This window comes from Hemiscyllium ocellatum, chromosome 43 (genome assembly GCF_020745735.1).
Source record: "Hemiscyllium ocellatum isolate sHemOce1 chromosome 43, sHemOce1.pat.X.cur, whole genome shotgun sequence".
Taxonomy (NCBI): domain Eukaryota; kingdom Metazoa; phylum Chordata; class Chondrichthyes; order Orectolobiformes; family Hemiscylliidae; genus Hemiscyllium; species Hemiscyllium ocellatum.
In genome coordinates this window covers 7,908,642-7,919,306 of record NC_083443.1, presented here as the reverse complement: position 1 = coordinate 7,919,306, position 10,665 = coordinate 7,908,642, and the positions used below count along the sequence as shown (strand labels likewise).

General features: G+C 45.2%; 1 protein-coding gene across 30 annotated transcripts in view; it reads right to left on the bottom strand.

Moving 5' to 3' along the window:
* Positions 1-10,665, bottom strand: part of LOC132834995 (sorbin and SH3 domain-containing protein 1) — a 434,648-nt gene that overhangs the window by 16,617 nt on the left and 407,366 nt on the right. For all 30 annotated transcript variants that reach the window (XM_060854191.1, XM_060854189.1, XM_060854190.1 and 27 more), the window contains 4 exons: positions 8,461-8,507; positions 5,628-5,742; positions 5,414-5,539; positions 3,187-3,381 (listed from right to left, as the gene is read on the bottom strand). In XM_060854191.1, coding sequence (XP_060710174.1) covers positions 3,187-3,381; positions 5,414-5,539; positions 5,628-5,742; positions 8,461-8,507 — 483 coding nt within the window. The remainder of the gene's footprint in view (positions 1-3,186; positions 3,382-5,413; positions 5,540-5,627; positions 5,743-8,460; positions 8,508-10,665) is intronic.

The following is a 10,665-nucleotide window of genomic DNA, read 5'->3' as shown; positions in this document are numbered from 1 at the left end:
CAGACCTGGGCAAAGGCAGGAATGGAGTTAGTGAGAGACATTAACAATGTGCCACTTCACAGTAACTGCCACAGGCAGAAACTCAGGGAGCTGGGGTGGAAGCTTAGTGCTACAACAAACCGTTGTTATCTCTTGTTTGTTGTCTGTGCCACGTGTTGGTGAGGTGAGGAATAGGGAGAGAGAGGAGTTGAACACGTGGCTACAGGGATGGTAGAGGAGGGAGGGTTTTGGATTCCTGGATAATTGGGGCACATTCAGGGCTAGGTGGGACCTCTACAAACAGGATGGCCGACACCTGACCAAGAGGGATATCAATATCCTGGGGGGAATTTGTTAATGCTCTTCAGGAGGGTTTTAACTAATTCATAGAACATTACAGCACAGTGCAGGAACTTCAGTCCTCAATGTTGCGCCGGTGTGAGGAACCAAACTGAATGCCCTCTTTCCTATACTATTTCATTTTCATCCATAAGTTTATCCAATGACAACTTAAGTGCTCTTAAATGGTCATTGAATAAATATACAGATGAAAATGGAACTTATTATTGAGGTTCCCATCCCCCTGTTGAATTAGTTTAAAACCTCCCAAAGAGCATTAGCAAACATGTCCCCCCCAAGGACATTGGCACCCCTCTGGATCATGTGTAGACTATCCTGTTTCGAGGTCCCATCTATCCCAGTACGAACCCCAATTATCCAGGTATCCGAAATCCTCCCTCCTGCACCATCCCTGTGATTCACTTTGGGAGGAGCAACAGGAACAAAGAGTACTGAGCTACTGGTAAGATTCTCGGTCGTGTGGGTGAGCAGAGAGATCTCAGTATCCATGAAAGTAGCCACCCAGGGTGATAAGGTTGTTACGAAGGCATATGGTCTGTTAGCTTTTATTGGTAGAGGGATTGAGTTTCGAAGACCTGCTGCAGCACTTGCATACAGTTCTAGTCACCGTATTGTAGGAAGAATATGGAAGCTTTGGAAAGGGTTCAGAGGGGATTTACTGGGATGTTGCTTGGTATGGAGGGAAGGTCTTTTGAGGGACTTGAGGCTGTTTTCATTAGAGAGAAGGTGACTTATTAGAGAGCTGTAAGATAATTAGAGGTTTAGGTAGAATGGACAGTGAGAGACTTTTTCCTTGGATGGTGACAGCCAGCATGAGGGGACATAGCTTTAAATTGAGGACAGATGTCAGAGGTAGTTTCTTTACTCAGAGTAGTAGGGGCATGGAATGCACTGCCTGCAACAGTGGTAGACTCGCCAAATTTAAGGGTATTTAAATGGTCATAGGATAAATATATGGATGATAATGGAATAGTGTAGGATAGATAGGCTTTAGATTGGTTCCACAGGTCGATGCAAAATCCAGAGCTGAAGGGCCTGTACAATGCTGGAATGTTCTATGTTTTAGTTGATGAGGGGAAGTTCAGCTCAGAACTACAACTTTCATTATTAGTGGCTGGTTAGTAATATTTTACAATGCTTCACAATGCTGTCAGCAAGGGAGAAACTGAACACAAACACACCACCGTGCAGTAGCAGCTACCTTCTCTGTTGGCTCTGCTGGTTTCCCATTGCTGGTGCATTCTATGTCTTGCTCGCTACTGCCCTGGACAATCCTCAGGGGGTCCCTGGACAGCTCACAGTGCCCACTAACTGCAGGGCGCTGACGTTCCTTTGCGCTCTTGCACCACATGCCCAAGTCAGATGCCTCATTGGGCACGCCACCCAGACTGACAGTCAAAGGATTCACTGCTTCGCCCCCACACCTCCCTTTCCATACAGCAGAGAGACTGTCAGTCATGTTGAGTGGACTTGAACCTGGAGGTGGTGGTGGTGAGGATAACACAGGGGAGAAATCATAATAACTAAAAGTGGGAGGTGGTGTAAATTGAACGGGTTCCTCACTGAAGGCATTGCTAAATGTGACACTCCTCCCAGACTGCCGTGATCGAGGTGGTGATAAAGGTGACTTATTACTGTAGGGTGTAGTTTCGGCAGATTCTTTTGACGGAGGGGGGCTGACCGTTAGCAAAGGGCTGCTTGCCAGTGAGGTGCTAAGGTAGTTCCCATCAGAGTAGAAGCCCTCAGGGAGAGGAGGCAGCGGAGGAGTCACAAGAGGAGTGTGGCTCGGAGAGATTCCCATTGTCAGCGTGATCCAGTCAGAAGTTACAGCTTGCATATCTGGAGTGAGCACTCTGCGACAGTGAGGTGGAGCAGGAGGAGGAGATGGTGTGGGGCGAGCAGAAAACTTAAAACAGAAGAGAAAAGGAAGAGATGAACAAATGGAGAAAGTGAGGCACAGCGAGAGAGCTTTAAACAGCTAAAACAGGCAAAGGTAGCAGGATATGAAAAAATAAGGCAAGTTGATCGGAATTTGAACATTTAAAAAGGATGAGAAATGGAATATTGCACATTTTTAAAAAAATGTATATAGGACTGCCCATCCAGTATTAGATGAGTGTCACTCCTTCACACTTACGCTAATCTCATTAATCTTTGCCCTCTCCCAGCTTTCTAAACTACCCTCCTGTCCCAAAACGTGTTCCCACTGCTGAGATCTCCCCAATACTTACCCTAGGCTCTCATTCTTCATGGCTCAGAGCATTACCAGACTGTTTGACTGTGACGGGCCATTGTATCTGGGTCCCACCAGATCCACAGGAACATCCTGCAGTCTCCAGTACAAACCGTAGGCAATATCACTCCCCCCACCCCACCTTGCCTTCCTCACAGGTCTGACCCTTGGTCAGGTACTTACTCAGGGAATGCTTTGAGGATATTCATTTTCCTTGATATGGAATATACAATTCAGGAGCTGTGAAGCAGGGCATTGTGCGTTGAATCTTCTCCCCCGCATCCCCCCCTTCAGATAATTACCTTGCTGCTGGGTTAGGGGTGAGGGTAAGAGATCCAGCAGCCAACCTACATTAGCCAAGGTATATACAGCATTGCTACTAAAGTGCCCTTCAGCCCCTCAATGACCTCTGTAACCGCCCCCCAAAAAAAAACCTGAAAAGGAGGTTTTGGGAACTGGAGGGAAGGAGAGATTGGTGGGTAGTGACCCTTTATGGACAGTTAAATTATTTTCAGCATCAAGAAGAGAGACACCCCAGGTATTTGGGATCAGATGTAATACAAACATTGGGCGATAGGTGGTGCTCAAAGCTTAATTAGAGAGGGAAATGATACCTGTGGGGAGCTCGTTGAGCTGCGATTGGAAGAATAAGATCCAGGGGGATCAGGGTAATCGATTGCATTCTTTACCCTCGGTCTCTTAATCACATCCACATACGTGACAGGGAAAATGCCCTGGCGGTTGGTGCCCGAGATTTTACCCTCATACCAGTTTTCATCAACTCTTCTTACGAGTGTGATTCGCTCGCCCTGCAGAGGAAGGAAGGAAGGTCGGTCAATCATTGTCTGGAGACATATAGAACATACAAAACTGGCCATTCAAACTGCATGTTGGTGCTGGAGCTTAAATATCTTGTAAAACCTCTTCCATTAACTTCATGTTATCACATCATCACTTCTTCCTATTCCTTTGTCTGGATCTCCTTTCAACACCATTCCTCTGACATACATAAGGGCGGCACGGTGGCTCAGTGGTTAGCACTGCTGCCTCACAGGACCAGGGTCGATTCCAGCCTCGGCCGACTGTCCGAGTGGAGTTTGCACATTCTCCCAGTATCAGAGGGTTTTCTCCGGGTGCTCCGGTTTCCTCCCACAATCCAAAGATGTGCAGGTCAGGTGAATTGGCCATGCTAAATTGTCCATTGTGTTAGGTGCATTAGTCAGAGGGGAATGAATCTGAGTGGGTTACTCTTCAGAGGGTCGGTGTGGACTTGTTGGGCCGAAGGGCCTGTTTCCACACTGTGGGAATCTAATCTAATCAGCAATTTGCCAAGTCTCTGCCGACAGCACCTGCCAAACCCACAATCTCTGGAAGAACTATATTAAGTTCCCTCCAAGCCACTGACCATCTTGACTTGGAGCAATATTGCTGTCCTTTCATTATCCTTGATTTTTTAAAAAATCGAAGTAATCTGTGGAACAGCATCATGAAAGCACCTTTCCAACCGAGGCTGTCATGGCTGAGGGAGATGGTTCACCATTATCCTCTCAAGGTCTTAGAATCAATAGAATCCCTACAGTGTGAGAGCAGTCCATTTGGCCCGTCAGGTCCTACACCGACTCTCCAAACTCCATCTCACCCAGACCCACTCCAGCCCTGTAATGCTATATTTTCCATAGCTAATCTACCTAATGTTCACAAGCAGAACACTACGGATATGCAGACATGGAAGAATGCGCAAACTCCACAAAGATGGTCACCAGAGTGTGGAATCGAACCTGGATCCCTGATGCTGATGTGCAGCAGTGCTAAGCACTGATTCACTGTGCCACCCTGCCATCTTGCCAATGATGAGAAGAACGAGTAAAAGATAAAAGTTCCAACCAGCCATGGACACCAAAGATTATGTTACTCATCATTTAGCAGAGATTTACTTCCTCTTTGTCAAGACATGGCTGTGGGAAATGGAACAACATCACACTGTTTCAGTATTAACTGCTCCTCTGAGGTTGGGGATACAGTAAATAAAGTGCCTCTTTGTCCTAGAGGCAGAAGAGCTGACTTGACTTGTCAGGAACTATTTGGCAGATAGAATATAATGTGGGGGGGTTGGGGGAATAGGAAGTTATGCACTTTGGCAGGAAAGATAGATGAGCTTAATATCATTTAAATGAAGAAAGACTGCAGAAAGATATGGAACAGGGGGATTGGGGAATCCATGCCCAGAAATCACTAAAAGCTAGCAAACAAGTTCAGTGGGTAATACAAAAGGCAAATGCAAAGTTGGTCTTTATTTCAAAAGGGAATATCAAAATAGTGAAGGTTTGTTAAAATTATACAAGGTATACATCAGACCACAGTAAGAATGCTTGATAAGGTAGATGCAGAAAGACTGTTTTCCCTTGTTGGAGTGTCTCAGGCCAGACAACATTAATTTCAAGATAAGGCTTTGCATATTTAAGACAGAGGATGACAAATTTCTTCTCCCAGAGGAAAATAAATTGTGGAACAATTTGCACAGAGTGCTACTGAGGCTTGTTCGTTAAGTATGTTCAAAGCTGAAACAGATAGACGTTTGATCAGGAAAGGATCCAAGGGTAATGGGAAAATGCGAGAAATTGGAATTGAGGATTATTAGATGAGCCATATCGCATCGAATGGCAAAGCAGATTTGATAGGCAGAATGGCCTACTTCTGCTCCTACATCTTATTGTCTTATTAATTGATCAGGTGCTAAAAACGTTCATTCCTCCATCAGCAACACCCCTCCCACTCCGATCAGCCGTCCAAACACAACAACTCAAAGGCTTCCAGGAAGCTGGGATACTGAGTGATTCCTACCTTCCTGAAAGACATCTCCACGTGGGTGTCACCACTGAAGTTGAAACGAGCCACAGCCTCACCATATTCCAGCACCTGAAGTGGGGGCGCTTTTTTGGGTTGGGCTCTTTCCGTTGGCGGCAAAAGCTGCAGTGAGGAGACCAGAGATCAATACCGGCCAACAGAGCTTCACGCACATTCTCCTACCTCAATGCTGGACGCGCGGCTGCTTTACCTCAACGTACGACCTGGGAAAGATACCAACTCTCCCATGGTGCTCGCCCTCATACCAGTTCTGATCTATCTGTCTATAGATGTAGACGATGTCTCCCTTCTGAAACGGCAGCTCCCTAAGTCCAACAAAGATAACAGTTAGTGCCTCTTAGTGTTCATTCACAGAAAGACTAAAGCTTTTCAAGCAGAGATTTGTACAATGAACTGATTTAGATGTGGCACCCCAATTGCCAATAGTTGATGCTCTCCTTGATGCAGTAGTGAGCTGCAGAGAGCCAGATACAGAGGGGATGAAGCCTGGGTGTGATGGTACTCTGGCTTTAAGAGGTGTATTTCATCCTGTATTTTCTTTTAAAGAAGAAAGGGTGAGAGAGGGGGAGATGATGAGCAGTCTGCTCAGAGCCACTGGAGTAAACAACCAGTGAGGCCTTGGGGTTTTATTTTCAAAGCTGAAACAATAGAAGCAGCTTGAATGGGTGGGATCAATCTCCCCAAGAGCCAGGTTTTTAGTTTTAGATTTTCAGTAACGGTTGCTGGGATCTTGAAGCTGGATGTGGAAGCTACTTTTCCTCTCACGATTACAGCTAAAAGCTGGGGTTCTCTTCCAGCTGCTGGAATTGCACGTGAGATAATCTTTGTCAATGGCATGTTTATGGAATGTTACTGCATTGGAACAGTTATTGTTTAGTGATAAAATAATCTATTATTCAGTTAAGTTTTCAAATAGAGTTAAGTTATTCCAATTTCTTCTTTTTTTGTTGTTGTATTTAACTGCAATGTATGAATAAAATGTGTTCTGCTTCAAGACTGACAGTCTGACCAATCAAATTACATCGGGAAAGCAATGGCCTGACACTTGCCTTTCAAATAAGGAAACGTTAGGGTCTAGGCTACCTTCTTGACATATTTGAAGAGTGTTTGGTCTGGTCTGGTCCATAACCCTGGTTAATACTGAAAACAACAGGGAAAACACAGAGTCTCTAGATTCGGATTATCTTTCCTGTGCTTACCCTATGACTGGAATCAAAGTCTCAGGATAAGGGATAGACTTTAGGACTGAGATAAGGAAGAATTGTTTCACCCAGAGAGTGCGAGCCTGCAGAATTCTCTGTCATAGGAAGTGGTTGAGGCGAAAATATACAATGTTTTGAAGGAGGCGTTAGATATAGATCTCAGGACTAAAGGGATTAAAGGATAGAAGGAAAATGGTTAGAACAGGGGACTGAGTTAGATGATCAGCCATGATCATATTGAGTGGTGCAACAGGCTCGTAGGGCCAAATGGCCTACGTTTCAATGTTTCTCACCAGCAGCCGAACAAACAAGAGAAAGAGTCAATTATGCCATTGATCCCAGCTCTATCACACAGATTTTCCCAAAGGTTTTGGCACGATTCTAGTTCCATCACAGTAATCCAACGTGTGATTCCGGACTGGGAATTGGGCTGTGAGTTAAGGGCAGTCATATGAAGGGAATCATTCAGGATGGGGGCGAGGTTCTGAATGGGGCCCAACAGGAGCTAGACTGTAATCAGGAATGATTCTGCCTAATACCATTGAGGAACTCCCTCCTGTTCCAGGCAAATGTTAGCAGTGCTGACGAGATGCCTTTGCTGCACAAGTTACTGATTGCAGCTGCTGGTCTGGACAGGCATGGACAGAGGGGTCGAGTGCTACTCCCGTAGGGGTAAGGTTTGGGTGGGGGTGGGGTAAGTGGTGGAAGAAATGATGGTGATCCAGGGAGGGAAAATTAAAGAGTTTTGGATGTGACAGGAAAATTGAAGCCAACATCTCAGTGGGGGGCATGTCAATATCAGTTCTAAGAGAGAGACACACAGAGCGAGAGACACAGATGGGTCACAGAGCAAGAAACAGAGACAGATGGGGATACAGAGCGTGAAACAGAGGCAGACGGGGACAGACAGCAGGAGAGAGAAAGACAGGTTACAGGTGAGGAGGTTAAGACTACAGAATAATTGACATGTTGTGGTGCAGGTGGTGATCATTTAGCCCATCATGCCTGCACCACATTAAGGCAGCAGTGCGGTGTGGTATGAAACAATACTTCAGATGATATCAATGATACAGAAATGGGCTGTAGGACCAGAGTCAAGCAGCAATTGGTTACAAGACCTTGTGGTCGGCTTGTGCATAAACAGAGGCTCGCTGAGCTGTAGAAGTCTAGTGTGTTTGGGGAAAGGGTGAGTTCAATGTTTTTTTTAAAATGGGAGTTGGAGAAGAAATAGTATCCTGAACAGGGCTGGTAAAATCTCAACAGCTCCAGATCCTGTGATGTGCAGAAGCAATCAAGATCCATCCTCTCGAGTTAAGGAGCCCTCAGGCAGGCAGCGTATGGGGTTCAGGGCCTCAGCGGAGTGTGGGGCACAGCCTTCAGCACAAGACAGGAGAATGGACCCTGGTCCAAACCCCACAGCAGCGAGATATAAATCACATTCATTAATAAAGTATGTGAATCTCTTCTCTTTTATAAAGAACTTGGAATTTTGAAATTCACACAGGGAGCAGGGATCCGGACATAAGTCCGGATCAATCCACAGGTGAAGTCCCTCTATCAATGACTGTGTGTTTGGGCTTTGAGATTAGAAGATCATGATCAAATTTCTGGTCACTATGCAAAGCGACCCATTAAACTTGGCACTCAGACAGTGAGGGAATGGAACATGGAATTCCTAGAATGAGACCTGTGCACGATGAAAGGTGTGGGATCATGTTTGGCCTGGGGACACATGCTTGCTTAACAGTAAGGGCTGCATTTGCCCAGAACCTAAAATATTGCCTTAGCCATTGTAACTGGAATTTAAATGGTTTAACTCACTTCAGAGACTGCGCCTTGAAGTCAAACTTGGCTCTGGCTGGTGACATCTGTAAAGGGAGGCATGGGATTAACGACACAGCCCACTGCACAGCGCAGCTTTCAAACCCTCAAAGCACAATAGCAGCAGCGTAGAAACTAAAACGGTTAGTGGAACGGACGTGCTGAACTCAAAGCGCGCAGCACAGCACACAATTCAAGCCACATGCTAGCCATGATCCCTGCAATCTGACGTGAGATCCTGACAATTTGTCGATCAGGTTTATGGCGACCGCGACAAGAGATACTTAAGGTTCAACCAGAATGTTTCTCACCTGAAAGGCAAAGCTACCTTGGGATGTGGATAAAATCTGTCATCAGAGTTTTGGCTTCGGGTCCAGATTACAGCAGCTTGAATCTACAGTTTTTGCAGCATTTGGGGAAAGAGGATTGAATTCAGAAGTAGGGATGTTTCATTGCAGTTATGTGGGACTTGGCAAGACCACAGCTGGAGTGCTATGCTAAGCATTCATCTCCCTACCTAAGAAAGGATATACTTGCCACTGGGAGAGCAGCAAAGGCTTATACTGGTCTGGCCTATGAGGAGAGATTAGCGAATATAGGCTTGGTCGCATCAGTGTTTAGAAGGATGACAGAAGATTTGATCAAAATGTTTCAAATTCTAACAGGGCTGGCCAGACTAGGTGCAAGGGGATGTCTTCCCTTGGTGAGTCTAGAACCAGGGGAGACAGTCTCAGGATATGGGGTAGGCCATTTAGGATCGTCACCCGACAGCAGTGAATTTGTGGATTGTTCTACCACAGAAGGCTGTGGAGGCCAAGTCGCTGAATACATTTGAGAAAAAGATTGATGCATTTTTAGATTTTAAAGGCATCATGAGGTGTGGGGGGGGGGAAAAAAGCAAGACTATCATACTGAGATAGAGGATCAGCCATGATCCATTTGAGTGATGGAGCAGACTGAAAGGGCCAAAAGGTCTATGCCTGCACCTAGTTTCTAAGGCAACAAGAATGGACAGCACAGCCTGACCCACCATTCAATAAGATTTTAATGGTCTTTGCTCTCAACTCCACTCTTCACAATGCCCATTTCCTTACAGTTAAAACCCTTTCAACCTTAAAATTGAATACACCCTTAAGTAGTCATGGGGTAATGATAATGTCTCTGGACTGGGAACATGGAAATGGGTGCTTTTTTTCAGGTATTGATTCATGGGGTTTGTTCACACATCGTTAATTGCCCAATAATGGCTTGTTGTAATTAAGAATACCATATTACTGCAGTACAATCAGGATGACAGACAGACTGTGCAAGGACAGCAGATTTCATTACCTAAAGGCTTTAGTGAAACAAACAATATTTTTTGAGCAAATGACTGTAGTTTTATGGAGACTAGTTTTATATTGCAGGTGTATTAGCTGTATACATTCCACTAGTGTCTTGGGTGGGATTTGAACCCATGGCCCCAGAGCATCAGCCTGAAGCTCTGGATGACTCATCCAAATGATGGAAGCACTACACCACCACGTTCCCATGGGGGGAGGTCAAAGGGTGAGGTAAGCTGCTCTGTGAGGAGTTGAGGGAAGTGAAGAACTTTGTTGCGAGACTGTCAAAAAATAAATTAAGATCAATCACTGTCTGCTAGCTTCTTCATGATAGAGGGAAGTGGGCATTCAGTATGTCACGCAGTGACAACTTAATGGGCCACCACTGAGCCAGTGTTGGAGAGAGAAGCAGCCATTGATCCCAATGGCCTATGTGTCTCTAACACAGTTGGGTTTTACAAACCAACTCATTTTTATGGGATCACTGTATCACTGGCTATGCCAGTATTTGTTAATCATTTCCAACTGCCCTTGAGATGATGGTAAGCTGTGTTCTTGGTCCAGCACTGTGGATCATACACTACAGGCAACCTTCTGTGGTCAAGGAGGGTATTTCAGAATTTTGACCAAGTAATAATAAAGGAAACTTTCAATGTTCTTTCATTTTAAAAATCATTAATCAAGTTAACATTTCCAAAATTCTCAATAATGCTACTCAATATTTATCTATTGGGTTATTTTCCCCACTATGCTAACCAGCTTGGCCTGACAAGTCTCAGATCCTACTGAGACTCAGCTCCATAAATACTGGCAGTGTCCCTCTCACCATGGCAACCTCCTATGGGAGCATCCATGTGTATAGACCTGCAGCATGATCCTTACC